The sequence below is a fragment of the Nyctereutes procyonoides genome, unplaced genomic scaffold, assembly GCF_905146905.1.
Source record: "Nyctereutes procyonoides isolate TBG_1078 unplaced genomic scaffold, NYPRO_anot_genome, whole genome shotgun sequence".
NCBI lineage: Eukaryota > Metazoa > Chordata > Mammalia > Carnivora > Canidae > Nyctereutes > Nyctereutes procyonoides.
Window position 1 is genome coordinate 18092043 of NW_026575132.1, and position 15329 is coordinate 18107371.

The window sequence follows — 15329 nt, forward strand, 5'->3', positions numbered from 1 at the left end:
AAGCTCCTTAATATGAAATTGATATACTGAATCATTTGTCAAATCATTTTCCGTATTACTTATTCATCAAAAGCCTGAAGAAATGCACATAATCTTTTTGATCAAGGATATATTATTATTAAGAGGGTACATTAAAGGCATTCGGATTTCTAAGAAAAAATTTAATAATGGCCAAGAGACTTACAGAACCAGCAAGAACAAGGAGAAGGGAAGGGCACTGTTCTTGCTGACATAATTATTACCCGTCTAGAAGCACATAAATGTGTCCAGGTAAGCAGTATTACAGTGATTTCATGAGATAAACTTGTCTCCTTAACACCAGTTTTTATTCATTCGCTCTCTTCATTCAAGAAATATGTGTGCAGCACCTAATATACAGCTGACATTATGATAAATGCTAGCGATACAGGAAAAAGATCACATTCTACTCTTAAGCAAGCAGCTCAGCCAAGGAGGAGTTACAAGCACATCCTTTTCTATCTCTCTTCCCTGTTCTGTTTTTCTCCGTGGTGCTTTCCCCATCTAACAACACGAATTTTGATTCTTTTGGTTTTTGTTGTCTTATCTCCCTTGGTAGAATGCAAACTGCACGAGGTCAGGAACTTTTGCTGTTTCATTCACCGCTGTGTCCCCCAAAATGATGACATGAAAGCAGTTGCTTAGGCCTGGGGTGGGGGGAATTTACCAGGATAAGTATAAGGGGTGTTGGAAATCCACTATATCTTGACCATTGTGGAGGTTAAACAAGGGTATCCATTTGTCAAAACTTACCAAAACATATACTTAAAACAGGTATGTGTCATGTATGAGAATTATACTTCAATAAAGTTGATTTTTAAAACAAGGACTCTGGGATATCTGGGTGGCTCAGAGGTTGAGTGTCTGCCTTTGGCTCAAGGGTCCCAGGATCGAGTCCCACATCGGGCTTCCTGCATGGAGCCTGCTTCTCCCTCTGTCGGTGTCTCTGCCTCTCTCTCCATGTGTCTCTCATGAATAAATAAAATCTCAAAAAATAAAATAAAACAAAGACTCTGATGAAAGTTGACTCAGAAAGAAGCATTGAGTGCAAAATGTAGACAGAAAAATTAAAAATCAGTCTTAGTGAGGATGCAGATAATCCATATGATATGTATCCAAAAGCCCAAAATAATGATAGCTTAAAAACAAAAGGGTTAATTATCTTTCTTATAACATATTTTGTTGATTCTGAAACACATTTTATTTTTTTACAATTTAACATTTCTGAAATCAAAATGACTTCAGTACTGATGCAGTAAGAAATCATTGCATCAGTTTGATTGACAATGGGCTTTAAATAATACAAAGAATAATAATGCACCTTAAGAGTTAATGGAATATGGTTAAAAAAATTAAAGTTAGATTGCACCAAACAGATATAACAGCTCCACAAGATCATGAAGGACCCAGACTGCTTTCTATTATTCTCTTCTGCCATTCTCAGCCCCCATGTCCATTCTCAGAGTAACCTTATAGTCCCAGATGGCTGCTGGAACTCCAGCCACTGTATCCACATCCCAAGCAGCAGATAGGAAAAGGACACAAGGCCTTTAAGTCTCTCTTCCTTTCCTGAAGTCCCTTTCTACAATTCTACAACTTGTTCCTATGAATATACCTAGTTGCAAGAGAGACTAGCAAATACAACTGAAGTTGATCATGTTGTCACCTCCAATAATACAGGGATATTTAGGAATAATATCAGATCACTTAGAAAGAAAGGGAGAATAGATGTCCATTAGGCAATGGTTTCCACCAGTTCCCAAAGCAAAATGTCTACAATCAGAGCTGCTAAATGTAGCACGATGGTGGTGATGGGGGGGGGGGGGGAGAGGACAGGGTGTCAAAAATCAGCTAAAAGAGATTTTTTTTAACTACATTTCCTTCTCAACCTCTGGGGACTGTATCTAAGGGTGTTGAAAATGATGAACACGTTGATGCAAATGTAAGAATTAAGTGAAATGGATAAAAGTGTTGTTTTCAGAACACTAACCTCATAAGTCTTTACTAAAGAAGTGTATCCAGAAATATTGGTCAGAAATTACAACACTTGATAAACTATCCCAACATTCTGATACATTTCATATGAAATGTGAGTATCATTGCACTTCTTGGGATCACTGGTGTTACATTTCTATTGTAATATCAGTTCTATTTCTTCAGTTAAGCATCATGTATAAGAACATATGAAATTTATATTAGTCATGATGAGGTCAGGTTAGGAAGCAGTAACAACCCCCAAATCAATGATTTAAGATTTAAAAAAAAAATGTTTATTTCTATCTCACAGTCTGTTGCAAGTACAGGTAACTTTCCAGAGCACTTATCTTCCATATGTTGTATCTATATTCCATGCTTTGATCTTATGTCACTTTGACAAAACTTCTACAATTGCTGCCACAGGGTAATACACATACATCCCTTCCATCCATAATCCATTGTCAAGGATGAATCACACAGCTCTGCCCGACCGCAAGAGAATCAGGAAATATAAATTCTCATGTGCTCAGAGAGGAGATCTGTGCATGGATGAATATTAAAGCTCTCTACTACCAAAGTCACATCAAAAATGTTTAAATGGCACCAGTAAATAAGACTATGTCTCATTTGAGATGTGACACCCTTCGGGCACTGATCCTAACAACCAGGGTCTAATTTGTAGTTGCTATAATCGGTATTTGTTAGTTCCCTATTTGGTTTCTATCCCACAATTTCGTTTTCTTAATATTTTCCTAATTTTCATGCTGGTATCTATCTAGCCCTTCACCCACTTATCTGCTCTGAGTGAACCCACTGCTTCCTCCATGCCCCAAGTTAGGTCCAAATTGGCTTAGGCCAATTAATGTATTTAATTTACCTTGGCGTTGTCATTTGTTCAAAGGGGGCCATGTGACTAAAACTAGCTCCATGAGAGTGAATTTCATCTCTTAATACCAAAATGTTGGGCAAAAGTGCATTCTTTGACTCTATACATGAATAAGAAAACCCCTTCCATGACCATTAGAGGCGCCAGTTTTAAAACTAGGCCTACACTATAAATGACAGAACACAGAGATTGGGAAGAAATTATTAAAGTGGGTCCTTAGTGACAAAACTAAGCTGTTTGGTCATCCAGTTTTGAGTCTGTGCTATCTCTGAGCTTTCCAGTTTAATGAGCCCTCCCTTCATTTTTTTAAAGTCAAATTTGATTTGGGTTTTCTGTTTCTTGTAGCAGTGAACATTCTACCAATTTTTTTTAATTTTTATTTATTTATGATAGTCACACAGGGAGAGAGAGAGAGGCAGAGACACAGGCAGAGGGCGAAGCAGGCTCCATGCACCGGGAGCCCGACATGGGATTTGATCCCAGGTCTCCAGGATCGCGCCCTGGGCCAAAGGCAGGCGCCAAAACCGCTGTGCCACCCAGGGATCCCCCTACCAATATAATTTTCAGTGTAAAATGGAGCATAACCTCTCTTGGGATACTTTAAGATAAACTTCTGCTGAGTTTAGCTTTAAGGAAAAGATTGAAGAAAATGTACAATTTTTACTAATAAAAATATATGAAGGATGGATTTTATTAAACAGAAGGTAAAATTAGAAAAAAAAATTTGGTAGTACTCTGAAACTAGAAAAATCTAAAACTAGAGATATTTGCAAAAATGGCTGAATTCAGCTCTAAGGCAGAATTTGTACATGACAGATACGGGAAATTTTGTGGTTCCAGAGAGCAAGCCACTATCAGAAATAACAGGGTCATATCAAAATATTTCAGCATTACATGATGTTTGGTATTTGTTTTAAAATAATCCATGATGATCCTCAACTCTATGGTCAACTAAACTTTGACAAAGCAGGCAAGAATATCCAATGGAAAAAGACATTGTCTTCAACAAATGATGTTGGGAAAATTGGACAGCCACATGTAGAAGAATGAAAATGGACCACTTTCTTAAACCATATACAAAGATAAACTCAAAATGGATGAAAGACCTAAATGTGAGACAGGAATCCATCAGAATTCAAGAAGAGAATACAGGCAGCAACTTCTTTGACGTTGGCCACAGCAACTCCTGTCAAAACATGTCTTTAATAGCAAGGGAAACAAAGGCAAAAAATGAGCTATTGGGATTTCATCAAGATAAAAAACTTTTGCACAGCGAAGGAAACAGTTGCACAAAACCCAAAGGCAAACTACAGAATGGGAGAAAATATTTGCAAATGTTTCATCAGATAAAGGGTTAATGTCCAAAATCTGTAAAGAAGCTTTCAAACTCAATAGCCAAAGAGCAAATAATCCAATCAAGAAATAGGCAGAAGACATAAACAGACATTTCTCCAAAGAAGACACACAAATGGCAACAGACACATGAGAAAATGCTCGTCACTCGGCATCAGGGAAATACAAATCAAAACCACAATGAGATAATACGTCACACCAGTCAGAATGGCTAAAATTAATAAGTCAGGAAAAGACAAATGTTGGCAAGAAAGCAGAGAAAGGGGAGCCCTCTTACATTGCTGGTGGGATGCAAGCTGGTGCAGCCACTCTGTAAAACAATGTAGAGGTTTCTCAAAAAGTTAAAAATAGAGCTACCCTATGACCCAGCAATTGCCCTACTGGGTATTTACCCCAAAGATAAAAATGTAGTGGTCTGAAGGAGCATCTGCACCCCAATGTTTATAGCAACAATGTCTACAATAGCCAAACTATGGAAAGAGCCCAGATGTCTATCAACAGATGAATAAAGAATATAAAAAAAAATTTGCGATTTGCAAAGACATGGATGGAACTAGAGGGTATTATGCTAAGTGAAGTAAGTCAATCAGAGAAAGACAATTATCATAGGATTTCATTCATTTGTGGAACTTAAGAAACAAAACAAAGGAACATAGAGAAGGGGAGGGAAAAATAAAACAAGATGAAATCATGAAATCAGACGGAAACAAACCATAAGAGATTCTTAACCATAGGAAACAAACTGAGAAATGCTTGGAGGGGAGGGTGTTGGGGGATGGGGTAACTGGGTGATAGGCATTAAGGAGGACACATGTTGTAATGAGCACCGGGTGTTATATATAACTGATGAATCACTGAACTTTACCTCTGAAACTAATAATTTAAATTTAATTTAATTTAAATAAAATAACATTTAAAAAATAAAACAAAATAATCCTTCACATGGGATGCCTGGGTAGCTCAGTTTGTTGGATGGCCAACTCTTGATTTTGGCTCAGGTTATGATCTTAGGGTCCTGGGATAGAAACCTGTGTTGGGTGCTGTGCTCAGTGGGGAGTCTGCTCATATGTTCTTTCTCTCTCCCCACCCCCGTCTGCCCCTCCCAGCACTCATGTACAGTCTCTCTATATAAAATAACAAATATTTAAAAAATAATTTTAAAAATAATCCATGACAGGGGAAGGCATATAGTGCTACAGATGACTAAAGATTAGTCATGAGTTGATAATTGTCAAACCTGAGTGATAATATACACGGTGGTTCATTATACTATTTTCTGTAGTTTTATGTTTGACATTTTTTATTTAAAAAAAGAAAAAAATTGGAACAAACTTGTAGGAAATCTTACTGGCCTAACATGAAACAATTCACACATCAAAAATAATAATGACTATAGTTAACTAAAACACATCAATATTTCCCAAATCCATGAGTTCTTATCAATCAGACATTCCTAGGATACCCACTCATTACTCTAAAAACTGGTAAATGGAAAACAAAAATCAAGAATTTAGTTTGCATTTATTTGCAAATTCTATTTCAGGATGTGGCAGCCATGGAGGTGCAACTCATCTCCTTTCAAGAAAGAACTTCCCAACTTTGCTGTAGGGAACACAGTTAACTTAGCCTCTAGCTATTAGCTCCTATAGGATCCACATTAGCTTTTGAGCTAAGGCCACCCTCATCCCAGGCAGTCCTTAGACAATGACTGATCAGGGCAGAAGAACCAGGAGCTGACCATTTAAGACAAATGTGGGACTCTTCTAGTGGGAAGTCTTTACTCCAGAGTTCCTCATTGGACTCTGCAAGACTTTGTCAGATTTGCTTCATGGTCTAAGGCCTTGCCCAATGACATCCATTTGTCCAATGACTTCCCTCCATTTCCATCTATCACAGATGTTATTTCTCAAAACTTCAACTTCTATGCCTCTACTTCTGATTCCTAGAGGACACAAAGTACACACAAACTGACCAAAAAGTTGATGAAAGTTCTTTATGAAAGTTAATCCACGCAAAAGGAGTTAAAAATTACAAAATCATCCTTTACAACTCCAAATGAAATCATGAATTTTATAAATAATTATCAGTAGACAATTATTAGGTAAAATGTTGACAGGGAATTTTATGGAAGTATCAGACTAATAATATTTGAATCTATTGATCAATCTCAGTATTTCTAAAAGCGAGAGAATTACATATTTTACGTTCCTAGCACAATGTAATGAAATATTCACAGCACCATTTACGTTTTCTGGGCCAAAGTACTGGGCCTGAATCTAATCAAATCTTTTGCTCTATCAGTTTACAGGAAACATGGGGAATAAAATAATAAATTAAAATCACCATGGAAGATCAATCAGGCATATCAATAATGGTGGATATTCCACAAAACAAATGACTGTTTTTTCTAACAAATCAATAGCATGGAGGAAAAAGAAATAATTCCCAACTCATTTTTCAAGATTAGCATTACTTTAATAACAAAGGAGGAAAAGACAGTTCAAGAAGAAAAATTACATTTAAATGTTCCTTATGAAGATAGATGCAAAAATTCCCAGTAAATTATATTAATAGAATCAATATTTAAATATCATAACACAGAATGACCATATGGAGTTTATTGCAGAAATGCAAAGTTGGTTCAATATTCAAAATACAATCAATGTAATCTACAATATTAATACTCTAAAGAAGAAAAACCATATGATTATATCCATTGACACTGAAAAGCATTTAACAGAATTCAACATCCATTAATGGTAAAAACTCTAATCAAATTAGGAACACAGTAGAACCACTTAAACCTGATCAATGGCATCTACTAAAAATCTACTTAAAACCTGTATTTAATGTGAAAGTTATAATGCTTTCCCTCTAAGATCAGAAATAAACAAGAAGGTCCATTTTCACAATTCCTATGCTAATATTGTAGTGGAAGTCCTATAATGAGAAAAAAAGAAAGGAAGAAATGAAATGGAGGGAGAGAAAGAAAAGAAGACAGAGAAAAAAAGAAGAAAGAAAAAATAATAAAAGACATACAGGTTAAAAAGAAATAAACTATCCCTATTCGTGGATGACATTATTGTCTATCTAGAAAAACCCAGGGAATCTAAAGGGAAAAAAAAAAAAAACCAAACAACAAAAAAACCCCAGAAAAGCCCCTAGAATTTATAGATAGGATGCAAGTTCAACAAACAAGAATCAATTATATTGGCAACAGAAACCTGTAAGCCAGAGTGCCTGGGTAGCTCAGTCATTTATGCTACCAACTCTTGGTTTCAGCTCAGGTCATGATCTCAGGGTTGTAAGATTGAGCCCTGAGTCAGGCTCCATGCCTAGCTGAAGATCCTCCCTCTCCCTCTGCCGTTGTGCTCCCTCTCTCCTTAAAACAAAAACAAACCTATAAGTCATAACTAAACATCAATACAATTTACAGTAGCTGTTCCCCTAAAAAAAAAAAAAGAAAAAAGAAAAAAAGAAATTGTAAGCATAATGAACACATATAGAATTTCTATGCTGAAAACTACAAAATGCTGAAGAAATAAAGAAGATCTAAATAAATTGAGTCATTCCCATTCACGAATTGGAAGATTAAACATAGTAAAAATGGCAAATTCCTTCAGAATGATTAACAGACTTACTGTAATTCCAATCAAAACCCTAGCAGGATATTTTGTAAACATAAAGTTGAATCAAAAATTAGTATGGAAAGGGAAAAGGATTAGAACAGCCAAAACAATTTTGAAAAAGAAGAATAAAATTAGAGGAATCGCATTATCTTATTCTAAGATCTTCCATAAAACCACTCCAAGACAAAGGAGGAGATGTATAGATCAATAAAACAGAACATAGTCCAGAAATAAACCCACACGAATATGGTCAACTGACTTTTCACAAAAGTTTAAAAGAAAGTCGATGAAAACAAGCATGCTCTTTTCAACAAGTGGCGCTAGCAGAATTATACATCAGTAAAAAAATATGCACCTTGACATAAATCTTATGTGCTATAAAAACTACTAAATGGAATATAGATCTAAATGGTTTTTTGTTTGTTTGTTTATGTAGAGCCCAATGCAGGCTAGAATTCACAATCCTGAGTTCAAGACCTGAGCTGAGATCAAGAGTTGGACCCTTAACTGAGTGAGCCACCTAGGAACCCCTAAATGAAAAATGTAAAATACAGAATACTTGGAAGAAAACATGAGAAAAATTTAATGACTTGAGTTTGAGCAAAAAGTTCTTAGATATGATACAAATTCACAAGAAAAAATTTATAAATTTGAATTCATCAAAGTTAAAATTTTTGTTCTATGAAACCCATCTCAGAACTAGCTACAGATAGGAAGAAAATATTTACAAGTCACATATACGACAAAAGACTTGTATCTATTGAGGAAGAACCAGAGCCTGATGACTTTACATGTTGCCACATGGGCCACCTGAGCAAGGCTTGAATAGCAGCTGAATCTTGACAGAATGCCTTGTGGCCCCCCTGGAACATGAGAGCATGGTAGATCTGAGAGGTCCTGCTATAAGGCTACTTCTCTCTGGCTTCCTTATCAACCCTGGAGAGTGTCCTGAGATAGCACTCATAATTTCAGGGTTCTTATCGGTTATGTGGCTTTTCTGCCTTGCTAGCATTAAGGCACATGTACACCTATAAAAGTGATGAGCAGCACCATGGAATGGAATCCTCAGCAATAGAGCATCCTATCATTCCTACTATAGTCATCTGGACTCTTATGGCTTCTTTTGTTTCATTGTCTTCCCACACAAAGGCCACAGGGAGCTGATACTTTTAAGCTACTTGTCTTTTCACTCAATGTAAAGAGTAAACTGAGTCAAAAAAGGGCTCATTGTTTCTTTACTAGCTGAATCTGGAAGACTGGCTTTGCCTTGTGCTTCAAAGTATCAGAATATATAAAGAACTCTTAAAGCCTGATATTTAGAACAAGCAACCCAACTAAAAAATGGGCAAAATATCTGGATAGAAAATCCACCAAAGGGCAGCCCGGGTGTCTCAGTGGTTTAGCTTCTGCCTTCCGCCCAGGGCGTGATCCTGGAGTCCCAGGATCAGGTCCCGCATCAGGTTCCCTGAGTGGAGCCTGCTTCTCCTTCTGCCTGTATCTCTGCCTCTCTCTCTCTCTCTCTGTGTGTCTCTCATGAATAAATAAATAAAATCTTAAAAAAAAAAAAGAAAGAAAATCCACCAAAGAAGATATGTGGAAGGTAAAATAAGCACATGAAAAGCTGTTCAATATCATTAGGCATTAGGGAAATGCAAATTAAAGCCACAATGCAATACCACTACATACATATTAGAACGACTAAAATTTTAAAAATACAGTACTAGAAAAGATGCAGAGCAATTGGAATGCTTGCATGGCTGGTGGAAAGCCAAATGATTCAAGGATTCTGGAAAAACAGTTTGGCATTTCTTAGAATGTTCAACATGCATTTATCTTTATGACCTAACAATTCATTTCCTGGGTATTTAATCTCAGCAACCAAAATGTCCCTACGCAGGTGAATGAATGAACAAATTGCAGTATATCCATACCGTGACATACTATCTAGCACTAAAACAAGGAACACCCTATTCACACAACATGAATAAATCTTAAATGCACTTTGCTAAGAGAATGAAGCCATTCTCAAGGAATTACATACTCTATAATGCCATAGGACAGTCTTGAAATGACAAATCTGTAATAACAGAGAACAGATCGTTGGTATTGGGGGTAGAGGTGCAGAGAGGGTGTGACTACAAAGGGAACAAGGTATTTTGGGGGGGTAATGGAACTGTTCTGTATCTTGATTTCTTGATTGTGGTAGGGATTGCATGAATCTATTTACATGCTAAATTTAGAGAACCAAAAAAGGTAGTTTCCATATTTCCATATATATATATATATATATATATATATAAACAGGCAAGTTTGCTGTATGTTAATTTAAAAATAAAATTTAAAAAGAAAGAAAAAAGGGAGAACAATGATAAAATAAGAGACTTAAGAGACAACTAAAAAAAATTGCAATTTTTGGACTTTGGGATTCTGATTTGAACAAACCAACTACAAGAGGCATTCTTTATAGAACCAAGAAAACTTTAAGGTTTATTTGGAAGTATAAGTTAAATTTAAGCTTTTTAATTATGATGATGGCCTTGTAGTAATGTAGAAAAAATCTTCATCAGTTAGGTATGTATTCTGAAACACACAAGTATGAGTGAAATAGGATTAAGTCTGGGATTTTTTTTTTAATTTTATTTATTTATGATAGTCACACACACAGAGAGAGAGAGAGAGAGAGAGAAAGAGGCAGAGACATAGGCAGAGGGGGAAGCAGGCTCCATGCACCGGGAGCCCGATGTGGGATTCAATCCCGGGTCTCCAGGATCGCGCCCTGGGCCAAAGGCAGGCACTAAACCGCTGCTCCACCCAGGGATCCCTAAGTCTGGGATTTAGCTTTAAAATAAGTTAGGAAAAAAGTGAGAGAGATACAGCGGCAAATGTTGAAGCTAGTGGTTCATTATATGATCTTTACTATTTTTGAGTATGTTTGAAGTTTTCTGTAATTTTTCTTAAAAATGGAAAACAGGTTTCAAAAACTGAGAACTTCCTTTCCACATTTATTATAAGGCAGTAGACACTATAGGCCTACAGTTGGTTTCCATCTCAATGTCAAATCTTTCCAATGATTCCAAATAAATAAATGCTGTGTATGCCAAAAATAATACTGACATATGGAAAAAAACAAAAAAAAAAACTAGTCTCCTAGAAATCTTACACCTTGAGCAATAAACTCCTAAAATTGCTAGATTAGTAATGATTTGCAGTTAGATTTTAAAATAGCATATCAAAACAGCTTCTTTTATATATTACCATTTTCAATGACACTATCAAAGAAATAAAGGGTGAAAAATTTACAGCAATAATTGTGATTCTAAAAACCTCAGCTAAAAAACAAAATTACTCAGGCTTTTTGATTCTCATTAATTATTTACACAGTGTGACTCTCTTGCTGTGTTGGTCCAGTCTGTTCTTTTGAGTATTATTATTATTTATTGTTTTCTTGAGCACTTAGCACAGCATGATATACGTGATGACAAATTCCCTCCCCAGGGGCAACAATCAAAGCCACACAAGCAAAACACAAAGATTAGCTATTTAAGAAATAAAATCCAAATTAAAGGTTAAGAAACACAGTCTGAATTCTGTTTTCTTTTGCTTTCAGCTTTAAGTCCACGATACAACATATGCTTCTTTTAGGAGCCCAAAAGAAGAGTGACGTTGGCAAGACAAACCAAAAACAAAACCAACAGGTGTAGGAGATAGAAAACATCCTAGATATTATTCTAAGAAGACATCCTGTCTTAGAAACCCTTTCATTCTCTGAGATATCTAAATTACTAAAACCTCCTAGCTCCAGTAGACTGTAATAGCTTTGTGTGTGTATGATTTGGGTTTTCCCAACAGACTTCTCTGTTCCTTTTTTCTTTTTTTCTTTTTTTTTATAATACCACTCTTGCTTCAGGAACTGCCTCCCCCAGTCTGTGTATTCCTGATGAGACTGTCAATCATAATGCACCTTTCCCCTATCTAATAATGACATTGTGCTGAAGGCTATAGGCCTGGAAAAGCCCAAGGTCATTTTTACAGACTGTGCAATGAAATTTCTCTGCAGGGTCCATTAGGTCCATTTGCAAGAAAAAAAAAAAAAAGAAAGAAAGAAATAGTTATAGTTAAGTGCTGGCAGTTCTAAGTCCCAAATCGAGCCTCTGAGACCCTAGTTCCTATAGTCCTTTAGGTCATTAGAGCTACTCCACAATCCTTTTATCTTTATTTATTTACTTTTGGGAAGGAGAGGTAGAAAGAGAATCTTAAGCAGGCTCCATGCTCAAAGCGGACATAGGGCTCCGTCTCATGACCTTGAGATCATGACCTGAGACAAAATCAAGAGTCAGGCACTTAACTTACTGAGCCACCCAGCTGCCCCTTCACAATTCTTTTAAGCTAGCACACCCAAGTTTGGGGTTACAGTAGTATGAATTAGGCTTCTTTGGTCATTTGCACCCAAAAGAATCCTGAGAAGTTAAAAGAAGTTGCCCAAGATCCAAAGGCTCTTAAAAGGTAGAGTCATTATTCAAACCCAGGTCTCTCCACCTCCACGTAGTAGACTTTTCCTACTATGCCAACTTACTTTTTATGTTACAGATGTTCCTAAAATCTAGTTTCCTTAAGATTGAGAAAGGAATGAAAAGGGGCTGAAAGGGAGTGGGTCAGTTTATCTAATCCTATATTGGTGTCTTGGTAATAGGCAGAAGGTAAAAACTACAAATACCATAATCTAATAAAATTTTATCTTAATCCATTTTGCACAGTATTTAATGCATATGAACAAGAACTCCAGGAAGCAATCATACAAACTTCTACCTACGAGCAAATCAAAGGTGTGGAATTCTAGGAAAGAATGATATCGAAGTATTTTCTCTTCCCTCTACTCTACCCAGTTGTAATGGTTGCATTAAAAAATAATGTTTAATACCAACTGCACCAAATAAAAGCTTTAAGTTTTTGAAGTTTATAGAGAATACCTCTATTTGTTTCAAGTGTCTTTATTTCACTCTCTCACCAATCTATGCAAGGAAAAAAAAGTACTGAAATGATTCTAGCAGATTACAAATTAAATTAATGGTTTGTTCTTTGATAGCAATTACTTTTAAACATCAAATAAAATGTTTCCTCACTTTCTTATCCTATTTATTCACCTCTGAAAGATTTTATTTTTAAGTAATCTCCACACCCAACGTGGGCTTAAACTCACAACCTCAAAATCAAGAGTTGCATGTTCTACCAACTGAGCCAGCCGGGTGTCCTCTCACTTTTCTATTTTAAATGATTACTTTGTTAATTTTTAAAAAAATTTATTCATGAGAGACACAGAGAGAGGCAGACACACAGGCAGAGGGAGAAGCAGGTTCCTTGCAGGAAACCCAATGTGGCACTCGATCCCAGGACCACAGAATCATAACCTTAGCCAGAGGCAGCCGCTAAACCGCTGAGCCACCCACAAGTCCCACTTTTGTTAACTTTTAAAAGTACTCTGTTCCAAACTAAAAGTCACTGTTTTTAAATTTTTATTTATTTGAGAGAGACAGAGCATAGGCAGGGGGAGTGGCAGAGGGAGAGGGTGAAGCAGACTCCCAAGAGCAGGGAGCCTGACACAGGGCTGGATCCCAGAACTCTGATCCTGGGACTCTGATTCCAGGACTCTGGGATCATGACCTGAGCCAAAGGCAGATGCTTAACCAATTGAGCTGCCCAAGTGCTCCTAAAAGTCACTGTTTTGAAACCTATGAAATATCCCATTATATTGAAACTAAAGGATGATAAATTATTTCATATTCTCCTATGAATGAAAGTGGCATGAAATCTGTTGCAAGCCCAGGTGTCAGTAGATGAGAGAAGCTACCACATTCTTTGGACAGATACTCAACTTGAGTCCTAGTGGTTCCAAGGCAGTAAGGCAGAAAGGCTTCTTGCTTCTACTAAGGCAGCTCTTCATTCATCAGTATGTCACAAAGACTGTGCAGAAGCTTTTGTTTGAAGAAATAATTCCACTGCCTAAAAGTAGAGGCTTAGGATAGGGTGGTAGAAATCATTTGCATTGTATATTTGTTTTTCCCTTTCAAAATCAATGTGCTGTAATTCTTATTAATGTTTTTATAGTATACCATTGATACAGGTATCAAAACAGTGACTTTTTTTTGGAACAGTGTACTTTTAAAAATTAACAAATACTTTGTGTCTTCTATAAGCCGAACTTAAAATATGAGGGCAAATGAAACAAAACTATTGCTGCCTCAATTTGAAAGCAATTATGCTTTTTTTTAGAGTTTTAGGGAAAACCAAATGGCAAGGTTTCTAGAATCAGAACACTTTTGCCTTTTAGCTATGTAAAAACTTAAAAGTTAAACCTTGCACTGGAAAAATTTAGAATCTTTGAGTTCAAAGTTTCTCCTACCACTGTATTAATCTTGTCTTTGATTTCTCTTTCTATAGAGAGAGCATATAAAAACATGTTTAGCATTTCCTATTCCAGGTTGCATTTTATCTTGAGTAGATTTAAAACCAGATTAGTTGTAATAGGATTCCAGGATGTGGGCAGATGTCTACTTGTCATGGACGATCTCTCTTGCAATCAGCTCCTTCATTATTTCGTTGGTACCACCATAGATTGGCTGAGCTCGGGCATCCACATAAGCTCTAAATAAATCAGAAGATGATTGAATGAGTAAATAAAATATATTGGAAATTACAAATTTTGTCTTACCGGGTAACTATTATTTACTTTTAAGTATTTATTTAATGAAATCTGAACATTTAAAGCTCTTTATAAATTACTTTTTTTCACTATGGTGTTCATTTTAGATTTATATAATTATAAAATTCTATTAAGATACTGATCATCTGTATAGCTTTGCTTTAGTCTGCTTAATGAGATTACATTTTTTAAAAGATTTTATTTATTTATTTGACAGAGAGAAAGAAAGAGCAGGTGCACAGAACACAAGCAGGGGGAGTGGCGGGCAGAGGGAGAAGTAGAAGCTGGCTCCCCAGGAGCCTGACGAAGGACCCTGGGATTATGACCTGAGCCAAAGGCAGATACCCAACAGACTGAGCCACCCAGGTGCCCCAAAATCACAATTTCAAAATAACATTTATTAGTATGTTTCATTTGATTTAATTTTGTTAAATTCAGCTCACATAATAGCATTCTTAAAAGGCTATTTCAGGCTTAGAATGGACAGAATGTCTTAATTTCTTGTTATTTTTAATGTATCCTTAAGAAAGTTGAAATCCACTGGTTTTATAGGAAACAAAAGAGAAAACAAAGTATCTATTTTCTAACATCCCTTTAGATTGCCACCACCATTGCTGTCCTCAGGAGCATAAATTGATGCTTTAAAAAATATTACTTCCCACAAAGTTAACAAGTAACTTATTTTTTGGAAATCGTTAATAGTCATTCCAGTAATGTATGACATTAAAATACTGAGTGCCTGAGTCTACTGCCACCAAAAAAAAAAAAA

At 36.1% G+C, this 15329-nt stretch overlaps 1 protein-coding gene across 3 annotated transcripts in view; it reads right to left on the reverse strand.

Moving 5' to 3' along the window:
• Positions 1 to 1834: 1834 nt before the first annotated feature.
• The window catches only part of ACADL (acyl-CoA dehydrogenase long chain), a 50689-nt gene continuing 37194 nt past the window's right edge, over positions 1835 to 15329 (reverse strand). For all 3 annotated transcript variants that reach the window (XM_055345562.1, XM_055345564.1, XM_055345563.1), the window contains one exon: positions 1835 to 14502. In XM_055345562.1, coding sequence (XP_055201537.1) covers positions 14409 to 14502 — 94 coding nt within the window. In that variant the 3' untranslated portion in view covers positions 1835 to 14408. The remainder of the gene's footprint in view (positions 14503 to 15329) is intronic.